At 46.3% G+C, this 26739-nt stretch overlaps 1 protein-coding gene across 3 annotated transcripts in view; it reads right to left on the minus strand.

Annotated features, from left to right (window-relative positions):
- Positions 1 to 1476: 1476 nt before the first annotated feature.
- The window catches only part of RGS12 (regulator of G protein signaling 12), a 30109-nt gene continuing 4846 nt past the window's right edge, over positions 1477 to 26739 (minus strand). For all 3 annotated transcript variants that reach the window (XM_032950203.2, XM_076065974.1, XM_076065975.1), the window contains exons 2-17: positions 20310 to 22093; positions 19052 to 19153; positions 14412 to 14433; positions 10870 to 11051; positions 10257 to 10349; positions 9796 to 9939; positions 9358 to 9534; positions 8801 to 8965; positions 8485 to 8558; positions 7537 to 7663; positions 6794 to 6893; positions 6346 to 6416; positions 5745 to 5895; positions 4263 to 4928; positions 3430 to 3618; positions 1477 to 2501 (exon numbers count right to left, since the gene is read on the minus strand). In XM_032950203.2, the coding sequence (XP_032806094.1) occupies positions 2155 to 2501; positions 3430 to 3618; positions 4263 to 4928; positions 5745 to 5895; positions 6346 to 6416; positions 6794 to 6893; positions 7537 to 7663; positions 8485 to 8558; positions 8801 to 8965; positions 9358 to 9534; positions 9796 to 9939; positions 10257 to 10349; positions 10870 to 11051; positions 14412 to 14433; positions 19052 to 19153; positions 20310 to 22093 (4394 nt within the window). In that variant the 3' untranslated portion in view covers positions 1477 to 2154. The remainder of the gene's footprint in view (positions 2502 to 3429; positions 3619 to 4262; positions 4929 to 5744; positions 5896 to 6345; positions 6417 to 6793; positions 6894 to 7536; positions 7664 to 8484; positions 8559 to 8800; positions 8966 to 9357; positions 9535 to 9795; positions 9940 to 10256; positions 10350 to 10869; positions 11052 to 14411; positions 14434 to 19051; positions 19154 to 20309; positions 22094 to 26739) is intronic.

A 26739-nucleotide genomic window follows, 5' to 3' on the forward strand; every position in this document is an offset into this window, starting at 1 on the left:
CAGGCCCCAACCACGGCTGTCTATCGATTCCACTGCACCTTACACCCACGAGCTGTAGGAGCGGGGCTCTGTCCACTCAGTGGTGCTGATAACGCTCACATTCAGCACCATACGTTGAGTCTCATCCCTGCGGTTCCCAGTTATGGTGTCACCTCCCTTTTCATAGAGCCTCTCGATTTCTTTATACACAAGGATTGCGTTTCACTACACCGAGAGCGTTAAGTGTGCTTCTTCTGCAGAGTGATTGTGTGGATGTTGTGTTCTTCCCTTGTTATGCAGTGGGTGAGGGCAGTGGTGAGCGCATTGCAATCCAAACCCAGCGACACGAGTTTGATGTGGCGTATACGTGCCTGTGTGATGTGTTTGCGGTGTGTGTGCAGTGTGTATCTTAGCAGAGGTCGTCCTTTGGACTAGTTCGACAGCGTCTCACCAGGGTCAGGCTTGCTCAAAAGTCTATACACTACCTCTATACAGTAAAACATTTGTGCTGCACTTTTTGGCCCTGCTGGAGGTTCCACCTGTGCCATTCTGTGCTCACCCCTCGGAACTCTGCACGAGTGAATACAGTATAAACTTCACACACGTGAGCGCCCATACCTCCATATGGCCGACTCAGCGCTGACACTGATGCAGCAGCAGTTTCCACCAGTTTGTAAAGGTGTGCTTTTTTTTCTAAAGCTGAGTTATTGTAAAAGGCGATTGAGTTGGTTATCATTTGGAGAGATTAAATTGTCACAGGAATTCGGAATATTTGGGCTGTGCAGCCCCTTGCAGTAACTTTGTAAAAATCTCAATGAACTTGACACACCTTTCACAAGCTGATTGCATTTGGTCATAATTTATTTTTGGGATAGGCCACGTACTGTTCTGGACAAATCCATGCTATAACACCCTCCAACACCCAACATAGCCAAACAATTCTCACAACCAACTTAAGTTATTACATACAATACATGGCATTTCCAAGCTAATCTGATCTAATTGCTACATTTTCATGAGAATTGTTCAACGTAGTCGATGAACATGCCCATGTATATAATGACTTACCATTTTATGGTTCAATAAAAAAAAGCTTTGCTTTATTGCACGTGACCGTTTAATGTTTTTGGCTATCGGGTGGTGGAGTCTTACCACACATTTGGCCAGATCGTGACATCCTTAAAATAAATTATAAACCAACTGCAATGTAGACCGTGGGCTGGTGTGCGTATATATTAATCCGTATGTACTCTGATAAAACTTTAATGCACGCTATCTGCCTAATGTGTTGGGGTTCTGATTTCTGTTGTAAAAAGCAAATCTTGTAGGTTGGCTTGCTTACATCGTGCATGGCTGGCTCTGAAATGATATGGTCCTTTGTTGGGCAGTGTGCATTTTGCACTTGGTGTTTATTGTCTGCCGAAAGAGATTAACAGTTGGGTACTTGTGGGTACGTGTCTGCACCATGCATGACAATGAACGTCACCGGATGTGGACTGTCAGGAACGAGTGATACATCCTTTATTATCCACCTTGCCAGCAGCGTTTTGCAATACTTACAGAAGCATGAATACTCAAGACTATAGTTCGGTGAAATGCATCCTAACTACACTCAAGATGCACGTGTTGTATTGTGCGAATCGATCGTTTTGAATTGGCATGTTTATATAAACTATATTCCAGTAGATGTTATAGTCCCACCTCAATGTTCTACATATACCACAATGACACCAAAACAATTGTGAATCGAATTACAACTGTAACATGTCATCAAACTGTGGAGAGCTGCATTGTGACATTCCTAATAAATAATAATTTACTGTAACTCTTGTCAATCGACTGCTGGATGAAGACCTCTGGCTGTGTTGGTCATGTGAAGTTGTTTGAGCAATTCTAATACCACTTTCCTTATCAATATATTTAACACTATATTTAGTTAAAATACTAATACATCATATATTAGTGGTCCTAAACATAGGTCAGTCGAATGATTAGTCGACTAATTTGATATTAGGCCGTGTAAAATAAGATTTTTTGCATTTACTGCATTTATGCCATGGGCCTCTTGGGTTGACGAATGCTGTTTTAAAATACAAAATTTGATATCAGGTCCAGACGGACTGAGAAGTGTATGGTGCAGCTGGCGGTCAACGTGTGGTATCCAACAGACTGATGCTAAACAAAAGATGCCTTCAGCGTCGTTTCTTGTCGGGTTCTGCAAAGGGATTCGTCTCCCGCCACCGCTGCCGCCGGGCCTGAGTGACGGTAGATGGGGACTCGGGTGCGGCCTTTTCGCGCCGTCAGCTCGTGGGCGACCTGCTCCAGGCTACAGGAGGCCTGGGTGCCGCGCGTGGCGTCAGTGGCCTGTGCCCCATGTTGCGTTTTTCTGGACAATGGGGGGCCCCGGGGTTTCGCAAAGTCCACGCTGTCGACGTCCAGCGCTTCCCGGTAAAGTGGCTTCTTCTCAGTACCAAGAACGTCGGTGCGGCCTGGTGGCTTGTGGTTCCGCGTGGCACTGTGATCTGCAGCGCACAAATGAGAGTTTGCAGTCCTCGGGTGATACAATAAAGGTAGCCATAGTTGCTATGTGGGGAAATGGGTTTGCGACAAAGGAAGTCTGTGTGACAAAAAGAAAATTAATAATTATGTATCCGTTACATGGGAGACAAACGATAACACTTATCAATCCACGTCTCTTATCAGGTAAAACCAAACAGGCAAACATTCCTCCGATGAAGCAGTGTCATCAAAGCCTACTGCATCAATCAGTGTAGAGATCACGTGCAGAGGTCTGCCACTCACAAACAGCAACTAGTCACAACTCCCATCATGCCTTGTGTGCATTTCATGTAATCACATCGCATGTACAATGCTTTCAGCCTTTATTAGGAAGCCACTGGAGCCATGCCCTTTTAAATCTAGATTAAAAACCCATTTGTTTACAACTGCTTTTTGTGTTTAGTTTGTTGTTCTTTCCCCACAACTCAAATTAGAACGGCTGATTACGTACAGTGTGAAAGAAGTTCAATATACATACATGTACCAGCTCAAGGGATGTGTGGTCGTATTATTGTACTGATGAGTCCTTGAGAGGATGAAACTGGTCTACAGTTGTCTCTGTTGGAATGGCCACAATTTTCAACTGTGAGTTCATAGCCTTACGAAAATAGGAATGTTGCAATATGGTACATCTTCTAATCACGGTTCATTTTATATAGCGGTGTCTTTAGCGATTTTTGCACAGAGGAACAGGAGACAACAGACAAGTGGGAATGCAGCCAGAAAAAGGCTACCAACAATTGCCCAAGCTCTGTGGTCCTACATCAAGATGTTTGGCGAAATCCAATACGAATGATGCATGACGACGTTACGATGAGCACGCGCGCTGCTTAGAATGCGAGTTCCGCGAGCAGCAGGAGGCAGGCCGTGTTGCACGACGCGCTGTGTTACCGTGCAGAGGCGCAGACTGCGGAGGCGCGCGCGACGGCCGAGACGCGACGCCACCGCCGTGCGGGTTGCAGTTAGGTAGCAGTGCGGTGTAGTTGGCCACTTTGGAGAGTCGCATGGCCGTGGCATGGCTCGCCAAGTCCAATTCGGCCACCAGATTCCGCTTGGCTCCTTCGTTGCCATTCTCATCATCTAAGAACAAGAATTCAGGATGAACACGGCCGCAGGTCATGATTTACACGGGAGATGTTTTTTGTAAATAATGTACGTATATGGCAACACGAGTGGTGTGGGACGGTGCCTGTAGTCAGACAGACGTACATTAGACACTCCACCAACATCAAAATATCACACAATCTTGTAATAATAATACTTGTTAGCGGGATGGACTAAAAAGAGACGCTACGCCCGATTCACATATTTGTCTCCCCGCGTAAAAAACAAAAGCACTTCCTACACATTCCATCAGACACATGACTGCACAGAAGAGCACAACATCAGCAGCACTGGCTCAACACAAGCAGACTGGAGGAGTCCTGACATGAGGTGACTCATCAGCATTATGTGTCAGGCTCGCTTGAAGCAATGCTGGTGAGCTGACAGATGTTATAGGTAAGGACCATACGTGAAATATGGGTCCTCGTTCGACACAAGACTATCATAGATGACACAAAAGTGATCAGTGTTGTGGAGAATTTCAGTAACAAAATAAATATCCAAAGAATACACCTTCATATAGCTGTCCCTCCACATGAAACACTGAGTTACACATACGCCTGAAGTGGCCAAGACAGGAATTATGTAAGCAGAAGCAAACATGTCGGGCACAACTTCACCTCGCATCCTGCTGTTCGCCACTCCTCGGTGCCCCGTTTCCATTTCCCCTGTGCCCGCGCGGTAATCCTCGGCGCGCGTGTGCGATGTCTCCCAAGGGTGCAGAGTCTTCCCCGGGTCTCTCGTGCGCACAGACTGAGTCCTCTTACCATGTGCCGCACTGGGCCGGGCGCTCGGGCTGGGATGACGCGTGGCGCTGCCATCTCTCGCACAAACCGCTACGCAGGCGGCCCTGGGCTGCCAACTCCCCTCGGCGCCGTTGGATTCGTTGTGCGAGTGCGTCGGGCCCAAGCGCGGGCGTTCAGAATAACCAGGGTCGGGTCTCTTGTGTTGTGAGGGAAGAGACTCGAGTCGAGAGTACTCATGGGTCCTGTGGTTCGCAGGAATAAAACTTCCCCCAGACTCCTCAAGGGTGGCCCTGTTGGTCCTTTGTGCATAGTTTACTCCTGGCTCTGTGGTCTTGTGATCGAGCGGGTTTCTGTGGAGTTCTCTCTTGTGGATGGCAGCGGAGGTGAATGTGTTGGTGGCTGCCGGCTGGTGGTACCTGTGCTTGTGATGAGCAGAATTTGCCTTGAGGAAGTCTGGCAGGATCAGGTCCTCTTTGCAAAGCAGTCCCCGCTGATCGTTGACACGATTGCTCTGTGCCTTCACCAGGATTTCAAATAGTTCTGTCGAAACACAAAGCAATATTATCACAATTAGAATCTTTATTTAGACTGGAGAAATCCAATGAGCTATGAAGCTCTTTTTCACAGATTGCCAGTAGGAGTAGGTCAACAAGTTACAACAACAAACAATACAAAAAAACGATAGGAGTGTTCAATAGAGAAAAGGTAAGCAAGTCACTACAATAAATAAATCTAGATAAAGTATATAAGTACAAATTAGATCATGTAGCATGGGGAATTCAATATTTTGAGTTCCGCAAGAAAAAACCGTATGCTTTGCACAGCCTACCAGCTTCAGTCAGTTTTAAATCCGCTTACTGACTGGTTTGGAACAGAGCGCGCACGCGACCCTGCGTACGTGAAACTGACGCGCGGCGATTCCGAGAGCCATGGGGCATGCTCCACGCACGTGCCGTGGGCACAGGCAATGGGGCTGGCAACACCTCTGGCTACACTCTTTTGTCTGCACAGGAGACGCAGAGAGCACGTCGTAGAGTCGCTAACAAATAAAGACAACGTTCTGTTTGTTGACATCTGGGCCGACAAGGATTAGTGGACCCGACGAGTAACATCTTTTAGAATACACACAGTCCTAACCTTCACACAGTCCTAACCTTCACACAGTCCTAACACACAGTCCTAACACACAGTCCTAACACACAGTCCTTACCTTCACACAGGCCTAACACACAGTCCTGACCTTCACACAGTCCTAACCTTCACACAGTGCTAACACACAGTCCTAAAACACAGTCCTAACACACAGTCCTAACACACAGTCCTAACCTTTACACAGTCCTAACACACAGTCCTAACCTTCAACATCATCCATCTTTGTCCCAGTTTTCTTCTTTCTTGATATATAAGTTTGTTTTGACGAGTTATCACATTTTTCACCACTTCCAAAAATAGCTTTCGCAGTTGAAATATGTCTTGCATAGGACTTTTTTTCATTTCCCGAACGAACCTGCATTACACACAAAAGCATGTCGCCAATTAGCCACTTAGTGAACAAGCAATATCTGTTCGCGAGCACCTATTACATTTGACAAAGTACACTTGAAGGTGATTGTGCCAGGCTGCGTATGAGTACCCTATGCTGATGTTGGTCAGGGGCTAGAGTACAGAAATCGCTCCTGAAATTTGTCTGGCAGGTTCTGATCACAGTTTGATTCTTAATGCCATCAGAGGTTATGGACCACCAGTCAAAGTAAATTCATGGGTCCTCGTGAGATTGCAAAGCTATGAGCGTTCAGTGGTTGCTAGGGATTATAACATCACTCCCACTGCACCAGCCAATCAGAAGCTAAGATGACAACCCCCATGCAACATGGCTACCGTGAGCATCACCGGTGCGCTGCCACCCTGCTCACACTGGCCCACGCGTTCACGTGAGTGTGACGCGAGCGGCACTCACCTGGACCGGGCTGCTTGCGAGCACGTGGGCAGTTGCGGGCGGCGTGTGACCGCGTTCCGTTGTGTCACCACCTGGAATTTACACACCACAACGACCACCACGACCTACGTTTCTGCTTCATCATCAGATTATTATCATTATACTTGTTTACCCAGGAAGGTCCCATCGAGCCTCAGTGCTGTGGCTAGAAGCCATTGGGAACTTGGTTAGAATATTAGCTTCACGATAGCGTAACTAGACATTCATATAAAATCTATAAAACAAAGTGACATTTGTGTCAATGCTGACCGCACGGTCAGGATGTAATAAATAATAAATTCAGAAACATTCTCAAGACATTTATGTACAAATTGAAACAAACTAATCCGGCGATCCTTAACTATCAGCGCGGCGTGTGGTGGCGACGCAGTCTCGGGCCTGGTTTACGCCACTGCGGCTGGGATCTCACCCTGCTGGGTGCGTAGCTGCCGCCGCGTGTCCAACACCACGCGCTGCCCGTCCAGGCTGGACACGGCAATCCCGAGGTCGAGGGGGACGCTCTGCCCTTCCTGTGAAAGACGCGTGTTTGTGTCGCCGCATTGAAACGCTTGACGGTTATGAAGAATTCAGAGCGTAGCTGGGCATCATTATCGGTGTTAATGTGTTGGTTTAAACAGCATTGGTTTATGCAAGCCTGACTCTGTTTGTGAGACAATTAATGTGCAAACCGATCCAGAGTTTGCTTGTGATAAACCGATGGTACTGAAAATTATTACTTAAAAAAGACCATGTGGCCAATGCGATGTTTAACCAGGTAAGAACTCAAGATAGTCTCAGTGATCCAGAGCAGTGGGGGGCAATGATTGTTGGGCGTAATCCCAATTGGGTATTTGGCTATGTTATTTTTTTATTTGGAAAATGTGGACCCCGACGTCGGCGCACTAAGGCCGAATCCTGCGAATCACGTCGCGGGATCTTTAACATCCACTGAAGCAGATGGTGCATAGGAGTAGTATTATTGTAATCGTCATTATGCACCTCAGTAATAACCAGGGCGACTGCGGGATTCGATCCGTGAACCTCTGCAATGAGCAGCAAGCGCTGCTATCGCTGGGCCGCGCCACCGCCCAATATATTCTCCATAACGAGGTGAATGATAGTTCCCTGCGAGCCGTGCGTCTTGCAAGGTGGGTGTATGCAGGCGAGACCCACCATGGTAGCCACTAGGTCCTCCAGCTTCATGCCGTACTTGGTGACGATTGGCTTTAGCACCTCGGTGACGGCTTTCGTGGGCTTGGCTTTCACGCCCACGGATCTGTTAATGGGAACCAGGTCCAGCCTACGCACAAAACAAAGAAAAGATCCCCCGTGTTGCCTTTTTAGCATGGGTGACTACGTACGGTGTGAAGGAAGTTCAACATACAACAGACTGTTTGGGTAAGTGATGTTAGCGAGCGCACACACATACCCAGCCGCCATTCACATTAAGCACCTGCTAAAGGAGTTGTGGGCGAGACCTTTTGGAGAACAGCGCTAACAGAAGAGATTTTTACATTAATAAGGGGTCAGACTGGGTTCACATGATCACGTCTGAAATGTATATCCCTTGTATAATGTTTTATTAGTATTTTAACGTAAATGTCTTCATTGAACAAAGTATGCAAATCATCTAATTATATTATGTGTGTTGATTTGATGCGACTGCTGTGCGAAAGCTATAATCAACACTTACACACAGCTCTCCAGGACGTTGTGTCATTACCGTGGATTAAAACGGATGTTGTTCTACTACAAAACACTGAGATGAAATAGTCCATGAGGCGCATTCCTCAAAACATTACGACGCTTCATGGACACTGCTAAACATGGGCGGACGAGTGGCGAAGTGGTAACACTCATGCCTCACAGCAAAAAGAACCTGTGGTTGATACCCAACTCAGTTGTCATTCTATGTGTTGAGTTTGTACATTCTCCCCGTTCTATCGGCATTTTCCCCACGTTCTCCAGTTTCCTTCTCAAGATTAAACACATACAATGTCTATTATATTGGCCAAACATCTCAATGCTGAAAAGCTTCACTGCAAGCTAATGAATTGGGATTACACAAAGCAATATCATCCCCGACTGCAAAATCCAGTCGTCTTGTGTGCGAGAACTTGCCTGAACAACGTCCTGGGCTCCAGTCGGATTTCGCGCATCGCCAGGGAAGAACTTTCTTGCTCCATGACCAAGGGCTAGGGAGATGAAAAGTCAAGCGATTATTGTCCGGACGCACGTGTATACGAACCCGGCGGTCGATCTCCGCAGGGTAGTATGCACATAGGGCAGCTACGCGTGTATGTAGCCTTGCCTATAGCCTAGCGTACACTAGAATTTCCTTGACAGCAGCCAACTACGCCGTGCGCAGAGTAACATGTGCCGAAGCAGCGTGGCACTGGGGCCATACCAACGCCTGAACCCAGGTGAAGTGAAACACCTTCTCTCCGCCGAGCAGGAAGACGTCTGTGGCCGCGAGCGGGAGACCCCTCTGCTCGCAGAGCGGCCGCAGAAGCTCCCGGATGGAGAGGCGTGGCCTCACGTGCAGAGTGGCGCTGTGCCCATCGGGCAATACCACACGGCACCAGTCTTCATCGGTCCCGGCCTACACATGCTCACAACAGCTCTCACCGTTGCACTTTCCATCTCTGCTTTGTTGCATGCACATTTGTAAACACAATATCGGGATTAATTTTGAATCGGTATAATAACAATGATGATATTTGCTTATTTACCCAGAAAAGACGCATTGAGTCTGAAGACTCCTTTTCAGATGGGTGCTGTTACGTTGGGACATTTTGACATAAGTTCCACTGTACCTTTTTGATTACTTACGTACGGAGAACCGAGTTCAATTCCTCCACTGGTTTAATGATTCCGTCTCTATCATGACAGTTGTATCGTGCTTGTTCACAGTTGCCCTGTTCAAAGCCAATGTCGTATTTGGTCCCAAGGCCGGTGCAAACGCCACTGAGACCGAACGCAATGTCTGGTCACCTGGTCCGGAATGGCAGCCGAAGCTTGGTTGGCAGTGAGCTGTGAAGCTGGCGGGCTCACAGCGGGGGACGCAAGGGAAGGCAGGGGATGTCCCCCGACCTCCGCCAGAAGGCAGTGCTGGTAGAGAGCCGACTTGAGGAAGCGTGCATAGCTGTCAAACTTCATGAGGCTGAAAATCTGCATACGTCACCGCGGCAGCCACGCGCCACAGCGCCGTGAAGGGATGGGGGTCGTGGACGAGAGAATTCGTGAACGAGCGGAGTTGGACTAAAATTGTGGAAACGAACACGAGCCCGGTCACCTGGTAGCATAGCAGCCTCATGGCAGGCTCCCCTCGTCGCACGTATTCTGCGACGCGAAGCGGTGACAATTCGCGTGGCGTCTATGTCACGATCGCGTCCAGGACGACGGCAGAGAGGCGGGCGACGACACTCGTACCTGCTGCTGCTGTTCCAGGAACATGTGGGCGTGAGGGTCCTGCAACATGCGCTCGCAAAGCTGCCCGTGGCTGTCGATGTTGACGGGGTTGGGCGCGCGGCGTGAAAGGAACGCGTGAAAGATCTCTCTCGCCTTCTCCCGCAGCTGTGAAAAAGCGACGCGAATGCCAACAAAGCCAACAACTCTTCCACAAATTCAACAAACTGACATGCTAAGTGATCACTTTCATATACAGCTGCTAATCGTCCTGTAACTTGTGTTGTACTACCTATACAATGCCCCTAATTACGTTAGGCCAAGGCATTCACGAAGAATATAAAAACATGCGTCTCTTTTTAATTTGAATACATTTATTTGAAGACAAAACAAGTCTGCTAAGAGCACTGCAGTGTTGTGAGAATGACAGTGATTGTAAGAGTGACACTCACTGTGTATGGCAGTGCTGTGAGAGTGATACTCACGGTGTGTTTGTCGTGATAGGCAGTCTGCTTGAACTGCTCGCATGCGAGCCAGAACAGGATGTTCTCCTCACTGAACTCCTTCTTCAGGAACTCCTGTTCAATCAAAGGGGAAGCTGCTTCATTGAATAAACACAACTTACTTCACAGATGAATCCCAATACTTGCAATGTGCAACAACATAAATACCATTAATCTATAACTCAAGTACATACAGTACGTGTTGTATTCATTATCAATATTATTATTAAGCCAGGAAAACCTCACCGTGTCTCAAGACTAATTTTCAAGTTTTTGCAGTCGGGGGGAAAAATCGGTATGTGTGATCCCAATTGAGTAATTTGCGGGTAATTTTTCAGCATTGGGATGTTTGGCCAATACTAGGTACATTGTACTTTTGTTTTCAGCTATGGGAGGAAAGGCAGCGCCCGAGTTGGGAATCGAACACAGGCCTTTTTTTGCAGTGAGGCACAGGCTTATGACTGCGCCAACCTGCCACCCAGCGTGTGTAGCTCTGATGGCTGCAAACTACGGTCGCGCACACCACGGGTGCCGTGTGACGTTCTACTGCACGGGCGCCTTGCCGGCGTGAGGCCTGGCGGGGCCGTGCACTCACCGTGAAGTACCGGAGGCCCAGGGGGTCGTGCAGAAGGCGTTCGAAGGAGAGGGCCCAGCTGGCCACACGGCCCTCGTAGGAGAGCTGCTGCTGGCGCCGCACGCTGAGCGCCGACGGCAGGCTCGCGTTGCTGCTCACACTCTGCTGACTGCTGCTGGAGTTCAGTTCTCCCCGATCTAACTCTGTCCAACACAATCAACAAAATCCAGCTCCACATCCCACAAGGAAACCCATGCAAGACAGTGTGAAAGTGGAAACATAGCTAAATACTAGAAAAAAGAGACGTGTCTTTAGAGTTTCAAAAACTAGAATAGACAAAGTGATTTCCTGGTGCTGAGAGCACTGCATGGGAGCAATGCAACTCAACAGTAGTTGTGAACCGCAAAAGACCGGCTTCCAGAGGTGAAGAAAACAAGACTTTGAAAAGCAAAAGACAAAAAAGAATTACGATTGTTCAGCACCAACACATAAATGGTAAAGTTGGTACAAATACCAGTTACCAGACGTGTGTTGTGAGGGGTTTATCGCAGAATAAGGTTGGGGATGTAGTCAGGGTGATGGTGACGATGTGGAGGATGGCGTGTGAAATTAGGCACGCACCCGCTAAGGCAGACGACATCGCGTGTGAAGGGGATGATGCGCGGCTCTGAAACTGCGGTGTTTGTGGTGTAACGCGGGCGCGCGATCACAGAAACTCCGCAGCCAACCCTAAACCAAAGCGGCTTCGTTAGTGCCTAGTATCCAGAGGCACTGCGATGGTGATGGAGCGGGATCCTAGGGAAGCAGTGGCTGCAGAGCGAGTGAGTGGCGGCAACCCAGAGGGCCGCTCGCCAGGTCTGCACACTGTTGGGCCGCGTGCGTTTTGGGCTCGCGGGGGCAAGTAAGGCGGCGTGCGCGCGGTTCGCGAGCGTGCGACGTTACGGAACCGGGGACGGCAGCGACTCGGGGAGTGGCCAACGCCGAGGGATGTTGGTCGGCCGAGACGCAGACAGAGCAGGGGCAGGGAGCACGGAACACCAGACGTGCAGGGACGGAGAGCAGCGCGCGGGACGGGAGAGCGAGAGCCGGGCCGACGGGGGGGGTGACAGCGGTGGCGGGCAGCGAGGGGGAAAGAGGCCCTGGCGGTAGCGGCCGGTTAGAGCAGGGGGCGGGGGGGGTTCTGCAGCGGTGTTCACCCAGGCTGAGTGAGTGGACAGGCACAGATAGTTCTAGAAATGGAGAGGAGTTTACCACATCGAAACAGAGTTAAAGCAATGGAATTTGTTATGTTGGAACTGAAATATAATTGCCAGTGAATTCAGGATAGGGTCCTTCGAATCAGTGTTATGATCTGCATGTAATTTACTCTGTTTTGTTATTTGTTAATCATTTTGGAATGAGAGCTTGTAAATACGTTTAGAAAATAAAGTGAAAACAGCCAGGAGATCACCACATATATTATACCACATATATTATACCACGAGATGCATTAATTGTAATAGCACAACATTAAAATGTCTTACCGCATTCCATTATCCTGCACGCATGATGAGGGAGAAGTGAACGTGATTCCTGGTGGCTTAGATCTAGAGTGAGTTGGCGAGACCGCCGGCCCGCCGCGGGGTCATCCCCATGACGGCTCCGGCACCGGACACATCGTCCCCGGGACGGTGAGTGCCACCGCCACCAGCCGAGCCGGCGCTGGAGCAACGCAGACTTCGCACCGCGCACACGCAGAGACGACTACGGCGCGACTATGTCCCTACGCACTCCGCTCAAACGTGGACGAACCTACCAGGGACTGCACCTCACTCAATATACACTGCACCAGCCTTAAAGTGACATCTTACACTAAAACTGATCCATTGCTTTAAGACAAAATCATAATCGCGTGCTTTATTTGGTCAACGACTAATCCAACGGCCGAGACCATCCCTCTAAAGCGCGTCCCTAAGCAACGTGCTGACACAACGTAAATTATGCACGTGCTATGCATTATATATTAAAAGCAATGAAACCGCATTTCGTGTAAGTATCCTAATTTGCCAGACACATAACCTCAACCACAACTTACGAATTTTGTAATGACAACCCACATGATGCAAAACCATCTTTATATTTAAGATGTAAAGGATGTTGAAGAGGACTTCACAAGGGAGGCTCTGAGAGCGCTGGCCAATCTCTCAAAAGCAGCAGCAGCGCACCCACTGCCGCTGCTGCCGCTGCTGCTGTTGAATCAACCGTCACGCGCTAACAGAACTAAGGCTGATGCATGCCGTGCCTGGGATTAAACTAAATATTGTGTGCTCAAAACACATTTGACAATTATGCACAAACAATGGAATGAAAATATATCTTACAACATTCACATCACCCCACGCCATCAATAGTGGGGTGCCATGTTAACTACCTTGTCTGGTATACAGGAGGTCGTGGGCTCGATCCCAACCCTGACGATGCCTGTATATTTGGAGTTTGCGTGTTTTTCCCGTGGTTGCGTGAATGTTTCTGCATTTAGAGTATTTGGCTGCTATAAATATCCGCATGATAAGCCACTTCGTTGAGCTATCATTTGTGGCCAGGCCGCTTCTGAAAAATATCTATATAGCTGAGTGGGCCTTACCTAGTAAAATAAAATAGTTTAGTTTAATTTAGTTTTTTAGTGGCAGTCATCGAAATACAATTTGAAACTTTACATACAACCGTGTAAATTTATGACAGATACATTTTTTTTTATGGGTCAGCCCATGTAATGCATCTGATCAATTTTTTGTCGTGTAACCATACACTACCTGACACAGCCAACCGAATTAAATTGTCATGTGCACGAGTTTTTAACATGTTGATTATTATCACATCAGCTCACTGCAAAGTTGGAGAACAATAACCAAATTTAGCAATTGGATGTTAGATAATGGTGACATAGAGTAAGAGAGACAGAACAGAGTAAAATAGAGGCAAAAACGAATAAGGAAAGCAATAGAGACACGATTACATGAAGCGACACCCCGCCGCCATCACCCCCTCTCTCGGCCCGGCTCTCGCTCTCCCAACCCACGCCCCGCGTGCTGCTCTCCCTGTCCCCGCACGTCGTCTGGTGTTCCACGCTCCCTGCTCCTGCTCTGTCTGTGTCTCAGCCGGCTGAGGTCCCTCGACGTCGGCGGCTCCCCGAGCCGCTGTCCCTGGTCCCGTAACGGCGCACGCTCGTGGACCGCACGCACGTCGCCTTGCTTGCACCCGGGAGCCCAAAATGCACGCGGCCAGACAATCAAAGGGCCCCGGCGAGCGGCGCTCTGGGTTTCCACCACTCGCTCGCTCTTCAGCCACTGCTTCCCTAGGATCCTTCTCCCTCACCGCTCCGTGCCCGCGTAACACCGCAAACACCGTGGTCTGACAGCCGCACATCATATCCTCTCACACACGGTGTCGTCTCCTAATTTCACACGCCATCCTCCACATTGTCACCATCACCCTCGCGACATCCCCAACCTTATATCGCCATAATGCCATCACAAAACAAGGAAGTTATGAAAGTTAAAGTACGGACAGAACGCAGAACTTACCTCCATCTGATGCCACAGTGCCCTGGGGAACACAAACAGACAGCTTATTTACACACAGTCCAAAGAGCTACTGCCACTCGCTAATGCGTTACATCATACCGTGGCACCCTATAAGCTTGGAGTACATACACTACATACTAATTGTACATATTTCTTGACCGATGTTAAACTTTGATGTATTTATTTTGTGTACGAATATTCAAAATGACACGTGACACAAGCCTACATACTTGTTGTTAATTATGATTCATACCATTGATTTAGTTTCTGACTCTGAAGAATCTGGAATAAAATTAAACAAGACTATAATTACTCTTTGGTTCTTTCGGTAAAGTCACGTAGAAAGAAAATAAATTAAATAATAATAGATTACGACGTTCCGATTGCAAGACAAGCAACCGTCATCAGGTAAGAATGAATGAGAAAACAAACCTAGTAAACTTAGAAATATAATGCAGTACAACACAGAGAGTTGGCTAACTCAACAGTCAACACCTTACCTGGTTGATTACGTTCTTCCAAGGATTGCTAAATTTGAGAGAGACACAAAACACAGACATAGATATACACACAAGCAGATAGTGACACACACAGAGAGGGTGTCTCCGTGTCTGTGTTTTGTCTCTCTCAAATTTAGCAATCTTTGGAAGAACGTAATAAATCAGGTAGGGTGGTGACTGTTGTGTTAGCCGACTCTCTGTGTTGTATTGCATTATATCTCTAAGTTTCCTAGGTTTGTTTTCTCATTCATTCCTACCTGATGACGGTTGCTTGTCTTGCAATCAAAACGTCGTATTCTATTATTTAATTTATTTTCTTTCTACGTGACTTTACCGAAAGAACCAAAGAGTAATTCCTGCAGTCACGAAAGCTTCAAATCAAGACTATATTTTTCGTGAGTATTTGGATGACGATGCGTTTCTAGGTGTAAACTTGAACAAAATTTGGCAGTGGGTGACAATGAGAATAGGCAACTCCCAGCATCGCTCGTCGTGAGCAAGCGTTCGAAACAGATCCAAAATATCAAGCGGTCAGCAACAAACAGCACCATCAAAGTTGAAATAGGTAAGAGTGTAAGGCTATTAGAAGAGCTTGGGAAAAGAGACGGTGGGAGGGACACCCAAAGTGGAGCAGTGCAAGGGACGAATCGGAATTAGAAATGAGGTGACCTGCAGTCTGGTGAGTGAGTGAGCGAGCGAGTGGGTGATTTATCGGGTGAGAGAGTGATTGGATGAATGAGTGAGTCGGTGAGTGGGAAGGTGAGCGTGTTGTTGTGTGTGCAGTGTGGTGGTTGAACACACTACTATCAACTCCCCCACCTATAAACTGGCACGTTTTCTTGCTGATATACTGCGACCTTTCACTGGAAAAACCACCTCTGCGGTACTAAATTCTACTCACCTTGTATCGACAATCAAAGGCATTTCCCTGTCCCCAGACGACCTGCTTGTCAGTTTTGATGTGGTGTCCTTGTTCACCAAAGTCCCGGTACCTGACACCATCGCTATCATTGAAGACCTGGTTCATCAAGGACTGCACACTGATGTACCCCCCCTGGTGAGACATTGCTTAACCAACACATACTTCACCTGGAATGGAACTTTCTACAAACAAACTGAGGGCACCCCAATGGGCTCCCCCCTATCTCCAGTTGTAGCCAACGTATTCATGGAAAAATTTGAAACTGACGCCATCCAGACTGCCACTCTACGCCCGACCTTATGGAAGAGGTACGTTGATGACACCTTTGTCATCTGGCCACATGGCCAGCCTGCTCTAGACCAATTCCGCGACCACATCAATTCCATACACCCAGCCATCAGATTTACCATGGAGGTCGAAAAAGATGGCAAACTACCCTTTTTGGATGTCTTAATTAAAAGGAGACATGATGGTTCAATGAGCCACTCTGTCTACAGGAAAGCTACCCATACAGATGATTACTTGAAACCGGATTCCCACCACCATCCATCCCAGAAGAACTCCCTCATCAAGACTCTATACCAGAGCCCAATGCATTTCCGACCAGGAACACATTACCAGTGAACTCAAGCACGTACACCAGGCTCTCAGGGCTAATGGCTACTCCGACTACACAATCCGCAAAGCCATCACTCCAGTCATGAAGAAGGATCCTCTTGTGGAGCCACTCAAAACCATCACCTTACCCTACATTGCAGGGGTCATTAAAAAGATCTCCAAAATCCTGAATAAACACAAGATCCAGGTCCGATTCAACACAGTACATAAAATCCGTGATCTAGTTCCATCTGTAAAAGATGCTGTTCCAGACATACAGTACCCGGGCGTTTACAAACTAAAGTGCCTCTGTGGTAGTAGCTACATTGGAGAAACCAAACGACATATCTCGGACCGCATCCGCGAACATAAAGCAGACTTGAAACACGGTAGAACAAACTCCTCTGCCGTGGCAGATCACTGTTATAATTCAGTGGGCTCACATGACATTGACTTCTCCAAGACGGAGGTTTTTTGCAAACCAACCGGCTACCATGAGAGATTCGTTCATGAGGCCATTCACATATACAAGCACAGAGACAATTTCAACCGAGAAGATGGATTCTGGCTTAGTAACCATTGGAAAGATGTTTTAAACCATTTCCGTTCTTAATTAATTGTATTTTACGATGACCTTCAGAACGCAGCTCTTTCGCTGGCATTGACTCTTAATACCTCTCACACCACGGTTAATGGTATGGTTTACAACATGGAGTATAACAGCGCCTCGCAGCTGTCTCTCTCCCCCTCCTCTGTTCTGACCATGGATAAACTCGTCCGTCTGAACGGGACCCGTAGCTATCCGTGTTGCTAAAGTTGAGGGTAAGAATCCACCCATTTTTCGCCATATAGCATTGTGATATATAACGACTTATTGTTGGTAGCTTAGCTGATTCGAGAATATAGAGTTTATTGATAACATTGAGGTAATTTATATTTTAGTATTTTTTATTGGTTCACTATATAGTATTCATTATATATTGTATTGTATACCCAGTTACTGTGAATAGTTCAGATGTGTAGGCCTTAACTTCAACATAGCCATTTCTGTGACCAGTCACAAGCTAATCACTCAGTTATTTCAGTGCTAAATTCGCCTAGTTATTTCAATGCTAAATTCTCCTGTTTGATTTGTACTAGGTGCCTCGGTGAATGTATATACTCTGACTTTAACATAGCTATTTCTGTGACCAGTTACAAGCTAATCACTCAGCTATTTCAATGCTAAATTCTATGCTAATTCCTTTGTCAAGGAGTGCCTCTGCGGATGTGTATACTTTAACTTAGCTATTTCAATGCTAAATTCTATGCTAATTCCTTTGTCAAGGGGTGCCTTTGCGGATGTGTATGCTTTAACTTTAACATAGCCTTTTCTGTGACCAGTCACAAGCTAATCACTCAGCCATTTCAATGCTAAATTATATGCTAATTCCTTTGTCAAGGCGCTTTGTTTCTTCTCACACAGCTTAAAGGTCGTGATCTCAGCGTGGCTTTCTGACTCCAGCGCTGTCCTCCAGACAGTCTCGTCCCCTTCACCTGATGAAGGCCGCTTGTGTTGTGGCTGAAACGTCGTGAGAATATTATTGTGTTATTTTATTTTATCAATTTATTATTTTATTCTCATTCTACGTGACTTTACCGAAATAACCAAAGAAGATGGTTGAACACAGTTTGGATGAAATGAAACAGTCTGGTTGATAGACCGAGTCCTCAACATGGGTGGAGCAATCAATGAGTGAAGTTCACAGGACCAGTAACCATCACGGTTAAGTGCTCCTCGGGATTACAGGTGGCAACAGCCCTTGCCTGGGGCACAGCACCCACACCTACAAGCGATGACTCCCACACGTGTGTTGGTTATATTCGGCACGAGCATGCCGCCCACCATATCCTCCATGCTCGTGCAAAACCACACACAATGTAACTGGTATTGGCCAAGCTTCCCAAAGCTGAAAATGTTTTTCTCAATTGGCATTACATTGTTGGAATATCACCCTCTACTGAAAAACAATTGGCAGGACCCTCCTGAAACAGAGTCCTGAGAGTCAATGAGGCTATAATAATAACATGATTTTGCCTCTCTCCTTCTTATGGTGTTCACCGGCAGGGTCGTTCGACGTCACACATGGCAACCTGATGTGTAGCTGAATCATCTAGAATTATACATATTTATTGAAGGGGAAAGCATGACTGTGAATACGGACACAGCCCACGTGAATTGTACTACTAAGCACACGACAGTGCTAGCCAGTGCAATAACAATGCACACCGCTGATTGAAGGGTTGCAGGTGGATGCCATGCTGCATGACCCCGATGACACAATCGGGATATAAATACTCGCGCAGAGCTGACGAGCACCACACAGAGGCCGGCGGGATCTCCTTATTTGCCATGGGTGTCTGTGTGGGGTAAGGGCAACAGGCAAGCCGGCATCACACACACACAGAGGGGAATGTGCCCCGCATAGCCACCCACATCCTGCACCGAGACCCACACGCCGCACCCTGCGCTGATCCCAAGAGAAGGGCACAGTCATAGTGACAGGCTCAGGGTAGATGCCCAGAAGTTGTGATGCGAGGCAGTGACCATGCGGTGGAAGTGAAGATCAACCAACACTCACATCCAGTGCGTCAGCCGATTGTGTGAACCTGGGACCGTTGTGGCCTGTTCTTGTGAGCGCTCGACTGATGGAATCTGTGAGCCTCCCAGATGACTCCAAGTCCTGCATGGAAACACACCGCACCGATTAAACATGAGCGTGAATAAACAAGTTATCGCTCACGCTCGCTGGAGTTTCAGCTAACACCATATTTTAGTTTCACGCTCTGCTTCATCACATTACACAGTGACAAACACACATTAAAACCTCTTCAAGCTGGCAGGTCTCAAGTAAGCCAGACAGGCTACTGAAATAAATGTAATCCACAAATACTCCACGCAGAATACTGTGTGCACACTAATGAAGCGGTTTGTGGTAAAATTAAATGCTAATCATGTGTAGAAAATTCGAGATGTACGTTTCAACACGAAGAAATGTAAGATGCTCCTCCCCCACCACTGCAATAAATATAATTGGCATGTGTGCATGAGCAATTCTAAAGCCATATATGTATTTGTTGTACGTATTTCGGCGAACGTGTGTCCTTGGATGCCTCCGTGATCTAACGTTCTCCACTCGGCTTCCAGGAAACGTTTTGTAAAGCACCGATTCATTGGTACTCTCTATTTGTGTTCGTTCACAAATATTTTGTCGGCAAAATAAATATTTTATTAATAAAATGAGCACAATAATTACATTACAACTATATTTTACAAAACAGACAATACGACTGTGGACCTTATACCGCACGATGCATCATAGTGGAGCCACATCTCAACTTACTTTCAGGAGGGTCTTGCCAAATGTTCGCAGTCGGGAGGCGATGTTGCTGCTGTGCGTAATCCAATTTAGGGGTAATTTTTCATTTTTGGACTGTTATGCTCGCACACAATGGCCAACTCTTGTGAATGACGTCACAGCATCTTTAATGCCACGTTACCTAATTAGCAAAATAAAATTGGTGATTTCACCTGTAGTTATCCCAATTGAGAAATTTGCAGGTACATTTTCAGCATTAGGATGTTTGGCCAATACAAGATACATTGTACGTTTTTTTTTATCAAACCCAGGCGCTCCTGATGTGAGCCACGAGTGTCATCACTGCGACACCCTGCTGATCTGCGTGATTGTGCGAGTGTCGACTTTCATAAAAACGTGTTTGTATAGGCATTAATACAGCTCCCTATGGAGCAGCCGTACAGTTTCTGTGTGTATTCAATAGAAGCTTTGATATCACACCACATTAAGCTATGTTACATTAAACCGCACTGAATTGTACCTCTGGTTGACTGAGCGATGGCCGGGTGAGATCCTCATTGGTTTGAGAAAGCTGTTGAGTGAGTGAGCTTCTGTCGTACTTGTTTCTCTGAGCGCTGTGCTGTGGAGCGACGGGTTTCTTATACTTGTTCATCTCAATGTGCATCATGGGAGGCGGCAGGTCGCGTGGGAAACTCGCTGACACAGCGTGGTCGCAGCTCACTTCCGCCGCCACGCACAATGCTCGTTCTCCAGCACAGTACTCCTGGGTATCATTGTACTCCGCGATGGATGGCGATCCAGTCGCGGCTACGCCAGCATCCTTGCTGCAAGAACAATCCTCTGTATTGTGTCGTTTGTCAAGGTAAACGTCATTGTGTCGAGATGCCCCTTGAGTATCGCTGTTGATCAGTGCAGTGAAGCTCGCACCGACAGGAGTCCGATTATAATTACTGCCCACTGAGATGCTTGATGTGTAAAGAGACACACTCTCATCTAATAACAGAGTTTCTCTGGTAGACACTGCGCCGCCATTCCCATCCAGCGGCAAGTCCTTCACCTCCATCCCAAAGCCTCCTATGCCACTATCACTGTTCAGGCTGTATACGCTTCTCTTGGCTTCCAATTCTGTGTGTCCCACGTCAGCAAATGCCACTGCCCTGATCTTCTCAATTACTTCTCCCATTTCACGATAGAGCACAGACACAAACTGTAGTAGTGTCTGGCTCGAGTCTCCAAACTCCAGGCAGCCGTTTGTATCGGGGTCAGGTGTGCACTCGAAGCTAAACTGCTGGGCAACTGAAACATGGCAGCTGTGTGCGCTCAGAGTGGGATCAATAAAAAACACATGACAAGACATCCTCAGTGCACCACCTTCACCCGCAGTGTCGTCTACGTGCGCTATGGTCACAATGCCAACTACATTTCTGTCATACGGACAGACGACACTGAAGGCCAGCTTATCCGCTGAATACGTGGCGATCAGAGCGTGTTCTTCATTGTACAACTGAATGCAGTCCTGTAGTATTTTCATGAGAAGAAGGGAATGGATCCTGTGCTTGGTGCGAAGGCGCTGTAAACACGACTGTATGGTGGACAACACTTCCACCTCTGCGTCCATGTCAAACGAAGGTAGCTCCACTGACCCCAAATAGCACACAATCAATTTAACAGTTAAGAGGTCAACATCCCCCGACAGTGAATCATCAGGGTCATCGGTCCCTTCCCACCGAGATGGCAGCTCACGGCCTCCATCACCTGAACCTGCGTGTGGGACTGCTACAATTGGATAAACTAGCGACTGGGCCCTGTGAGGAGGAGGCAGGCGCTCGTCTGTCATTAAGCTATGGTTGTTTTCCATCTTGTGAAATATTGGAGCACCTTTAATTACACCATCCAATTCAAAGGATTCTCTGTATTTGCAAGGGGATGCCTCATTGTTTAAAAGAACATATGGTTTGTTGCAATTTTGTGCCATCACTAACTTCAGAGTGTGGAGGGATTGCCCAATAAGGGCGACCACACCATGATGGCTGGCGCAGGACACATCTTTGTCGTTTATGGCCACGATTTGGTCTCCGGCACGCAGGCCGGCCACGTCGGCAGGGCCTCCTGGTAGCACGCAGTTCACCAGGCACGGGGCACGCGCCACCACCGTGAAACCGTAGCCGAGCGGGCCCCTTGCGAGCTCCACCGTGTGCAGATCCTCTCTCCTGTGCCCCGCCAGACCCACAGGCCTCGCCTGGCCCAGTGCCGAGTCCATTGCATCTTTGTTCTCCAGCACTTGTGGTGAGCAGAGGCCCTCATCTACAAATACCACAGCGCAAAGACCATCCTGTGCTCACATTGCACAAACTCTCTCCTGAACCCTTCTCGTAGCTATCAGACCTCGATATTTGCATTTAGCTCCTGAACCTATTGCTGCCGTACACAACAACAGAATTGCCAGTTATCCACACTCTACAGTCCGCGCTTACGGCACAAGACATGTCGCTTCTACGCGCATGGAAAATATATATTTTTTTCAAATATTCACCAGCATGTAAACTATTTTTTAAGATTCATAATTGATTTTTGAGTTAAGCCACGTAATTATTTGGTCAAATGTGTCATAAAAACTTTCCCCACCCAAAATGGCTAGACAAAATAGATTGTCACATGTACAAAGTTCAATGCCCCGGTTAGTATATTGTTTGAGTTCAGCGGTTAAGTTAAAGAACAATTCTCATCATTAAATGTTGCAATTAGATACAGTACATTATGTTTCGCTTGAAACTCTGTCAAGTATCTTCAGGACAGGACCCTGTAAGTTTGGTGGCCGCGGTTTCATGACACAAATTTGGCCAGATCATTACGTGGCCAAACCAAAACATTAATTTCGAAGCATGAAATGTATTGCCTGTGAAAGTTCACATCCATTTTGAAATATGGTGCAATAAGGCAGATTATTAAAATGCGGAAATTGTAATTAGATACAAAAACATCTATTACATAAAAACCATGCTGTTTAATGAGTTGAGGCAAGCTTACCTGCAGGATCCATCACAGCCACTACTGCTTATATTGCCACTTGTATACCTACACATGAACCATTTGCTATTAAGTAATAAGGCAGCAGTTGTCTCTTGGTGGCCCGGTGCCAGTGGTGAAAATTCCACATTTCAATGGCGGGGACCAGCCTTTCCATAAAATGACTTACCACAAATTGGTAGAGTACTAATTTTATTGATCCGGTAGTATGATAGGCTTAGTTATCCCTGAATTTCGATTTAAAGCTTTCGTGACTGCAGGGATTCATCTTCTTGGTTCTTTCAGTAAAGTCACATAGAATGGAAATAAAATAATAAAAATAAAACATAATAAAATCAAATTCTCACGACGTTTCGGCCACAACACAAGTAGCCTTCTTCAGGTGAAGGAACAGAACTGTCGGGACGACAGCGCTTCAATGAACACTGCTAAGCTTCGCAGCATCTTTTAAGCTGGGTGGGAGGAGTAGAGCGCCTTGACAAAGAAGTTTACATATCAACAGAAGAATTTAGCATTGAAATAGCTGTGTTAAAGTGTTGGATTAGCAGGGTGTTAAAGTCATATATTAGCATGTAACTGGGAGATTAGCATGATGTTAATGTGAGGGATGAGCATGTAACTGGTCACGGAAGTAGCTATGTTAAAGTCAGAGTTTACATATCAACAAAGGCATTTAGTATATTGATGCTAAAGAACTGCAACTACCCAACTATCATACAATAAGCCGATGTGAAAGAACAAATTATAAACTACATGAATATAATAAATGTACTCAATATATTCTTCAATAAGTTGACCTATTAACATAAAGTAACTGGGTATACACTACACTATATAATGAAAACCATATAGTAAACTGATAAACTAAAATATAAACTCCATCAATGTTATCAATAAACTCAATATACTCTCCAATCAGCTGAGCTACTAACAATAAGTCGTTATACATTACAATTCTATGTCGAACAAAAGTTGGCGGTTTTTTCTTTTCAACGTTAGCACCACGGAAAGCAACGAGCTTTGTTCAGACGGACGAGTCCATCTATGCTCGGAACGGAGGAGAAACAGCCACGATGCGCTGCTCTGTCCTGTGTTGCGTTACAACTATGTTATAAACTAGACTACTATACATTACAATGTTATACCTTCCAATCTAAACTACATTGTATAATATCGTATACACAGCCCAATGTAAGCTCTAACATTATGCATTATATTGATGTGTCTCCAACTAAACTTTTTTCTACATTACACGACTATACACCGTAATATACACTGCCATAGACAAACCCCACCCTTGAATTATATAATGCGTTACTATACACTGCCCTATACTTTAGACTATTAAATATTAGACTTGTAATATTACACTATATATTATTCTACCAACCCTACTGTATACCACACTGCTGTATATTCACTATACAATTACGATACTATATAATGCCTTTTGAATTATGTTAAACATTACACTTATACTATTTATTATTATACATGCTATAAACCATACCATTGACCGTCGTGTGACAGGTATTAAGAGGCAGTGCCAGCGAAAGGACTGCAGTCTGAAAGTCACCTTAAAATACAATAAATCAAGAACCGAAATGGTTTATAACGTTTTTCCAATGGTTACTAAGCCAGAATCCATCTTCTCGGTTGAAATTGTCTCTGTGTTTGTATATGTGGATGGCCTCATGAACGAATCTCTCATGGTGGTCGGATGGCTTGCAGAGAACCTCCGTCTTGGAGAAGTCAATGTCATGTGAGCCCACTGAACTATAACAGTGATCTTCCATGGCTGAGGCGTTCGTCCGACCGTGTTTCAAGTCTGCTTTAAGTTCACGGATGCGGTCTGAGATATGTCATTTGGTTTCTCCAATGTAGCTGCTACCACAGATTCAACATCATTAATTGATCAAACCAAACAGTTATCGTTGAAACCTTCTGCGGCCAGGCCACCAAGATTATATGGCCTTCCAAAGATACAAAAAGAAGATACACTCCTTCGTTCCATCGTCTCTACTATCAACTCCCCCACCTACAAACTGGCTGGTTTTCTGTCTGAAATCCTACGGCCTTTTACTGGAAAAACCACCTCTGCGGTACTAAACTCTGTGAGTGTTGTGTTAGTCAGTGAGTGTTGTGTGAGTGTTGTGTTAGTCTGTGAGTGTTGTGTTAGTCTGTGAGTGTTGTGTGAGTGTTGTGTGAGTGTTGTGTTAGTCTGTGAGTGTTGTGTGAGCGGTGTGTTAGTCTGTGAGTGTTGTGTTAGTCTGTGAGTGTTGTGTGAGTGTTGTGTTAGTCTGTGAGTGTTGTATGAGTCTGTGAGTGTTGTGTTTGTCTGTGAGTGTTGTGTTAGTCTGTGAGTGTTGTGTGAGTGTTGTGTGAGTCTGTGAGTTTTGTTTTAGTCTGTGAGTGTTGTGTTAGTCTGTGAGTGTTGTGTGAGTCTGTGAGTGTTGTGTTAGTATGTGAGTGTTGTGTGAGTGTTGTGTGAGTCTGTGAGTGATGTGTTAGTCTGTGAGTGTTTTGTGAGTGTTGTGTTAGTCTGTGAGTGTTGTGTTAGTCTGTGAGTGTTGTGTGAGTGTTGTGTGAGTGTTGTGTTAGTCTGTGAGTGTTGTGTGAGTGGTGTGTTAGTCTGTGAGTGTTGTGTTAGTCTGTGAGTGTTGTGTGAGTGTTGTGTTAGTCTGTGAGTGTTGTATGAGTCTGTGAGTGTTGTGTGAGTGTTGTTTTAGTCTGTGAGTGTTGTGTGAGTGTTGTGTTAGTCTGTGAGTGTTGTGTGAGTGTTGTGTTAGTCTGTGAGTGGTGTGAGTGTTGTATGAGTCTGTGAGTGTTGTGTTAGTCTGTGAGTGTTGTGTGAGTCTGTGAGTGTTGTGTGAGTGTTGTGTTAGTCTGTGAGTGTTGTGTTAGTCTGTGAGTGTTGTGTGAGTCTGTGAGTGTTGTGTGATGTTGTGTCTGTGAGTGTTGTGTTAGTCTGTGAGTGTTGTGTTAGTCTGTGAGTGTTGTGTGAGTCTGTGAGTGTTGTGTTAGTCTGTGAGTGTTGTGTGAGTGTTGTGTTAGTCTGTGAGTGTTTTGTGAGTGGTGTGTTAGTCTGTGAGTGTTGTGTTAGTCTGTGAGTGTTGTGTGAGTGTTGTGTGAGTGTTGTGTTAGTCTGTCAGTGTTGTATGAGTCTGTGAGTGTTTTGTGAGTGTTGTGTTAGTCTGTGAGTGTTGTGTGAGTGTTGTGTTAGTCTGTGAGTGTTGTGTGAGTGTTGTGTTAGTCTGTGAGTGTTGTGTTAGTCTGTGAGTGTTGTGTGAGTCTGTGAGTGTTGTGTGATGTTGTGTCTGTGAGTGTTGTGTTAGTCTGTGAGTGTTGTGTGAGTGTTGTGTGAGTGTTGTGTTAGTCTGTGAGTGTTGTGTGAGTGTTGTGTGAGTCTGTGAGTGTTGTGTTAGTCTGTGAGTGTTGTGTGAGTGTTGTGTTAGTCTGTGAGTGTTGTGTGAGTGGTGTGTTAGTCTGTGAGTGTTGTGTTAGTCTGTGAGTGTTGTGTGAGTGTTGTGTTAGTCTGTGAGTGTTGTATGAGTCTGTGAGTGTTGTGTGAGTGTTGTTTTAGTCTGTGAGTGTTGTGTGAGTGTTGTGTTAGTCTGTGAGTGTTGTGTGAGTGTTGTGTTAGTCTGTGAGTGGTGTGAGTGTTGTATGAGTCTGTGAGTGTTGTGTTAGTCTGTGAGTGTTGTGTGAGTCTGTGAGTGTTGTGTGAGTGTTGTGTTAGTCTGTGAGTGTTGTGTTAGTCTGTGAGTGTTGTGTGAGTCTGTGAGTGTTGTGTTAGTCTGTGAGTGTTGTGTGAGTCTGTGAGTGTTGTGTTAGTCTGTGAGTGTTGTGTGAGTGTTGTGTTAGTCTGTGAGTGTTTTGTGAGTGGTGTGTTAGTCTGTGAGTGTTGTGTTAGTCTGTGAGTG

The sequence above is a fragment of the Petromyzon marinus genome, chromosome 9 (genome assembly GCF_048934315.1).
Source record: "Petromyzon marinus isolate PM22_M1 ecotype Great Lakes invasive population chromosome 9, UKy_Petmar_22M1.pri1.0, whole genome shotgun sequence".
NCBI lineage: Eukaryota > Metazoa > Chordata > Hyperoartia > Petromyzontiformes > Petromyzontidae > Petromyzon > Petromyzon marinus.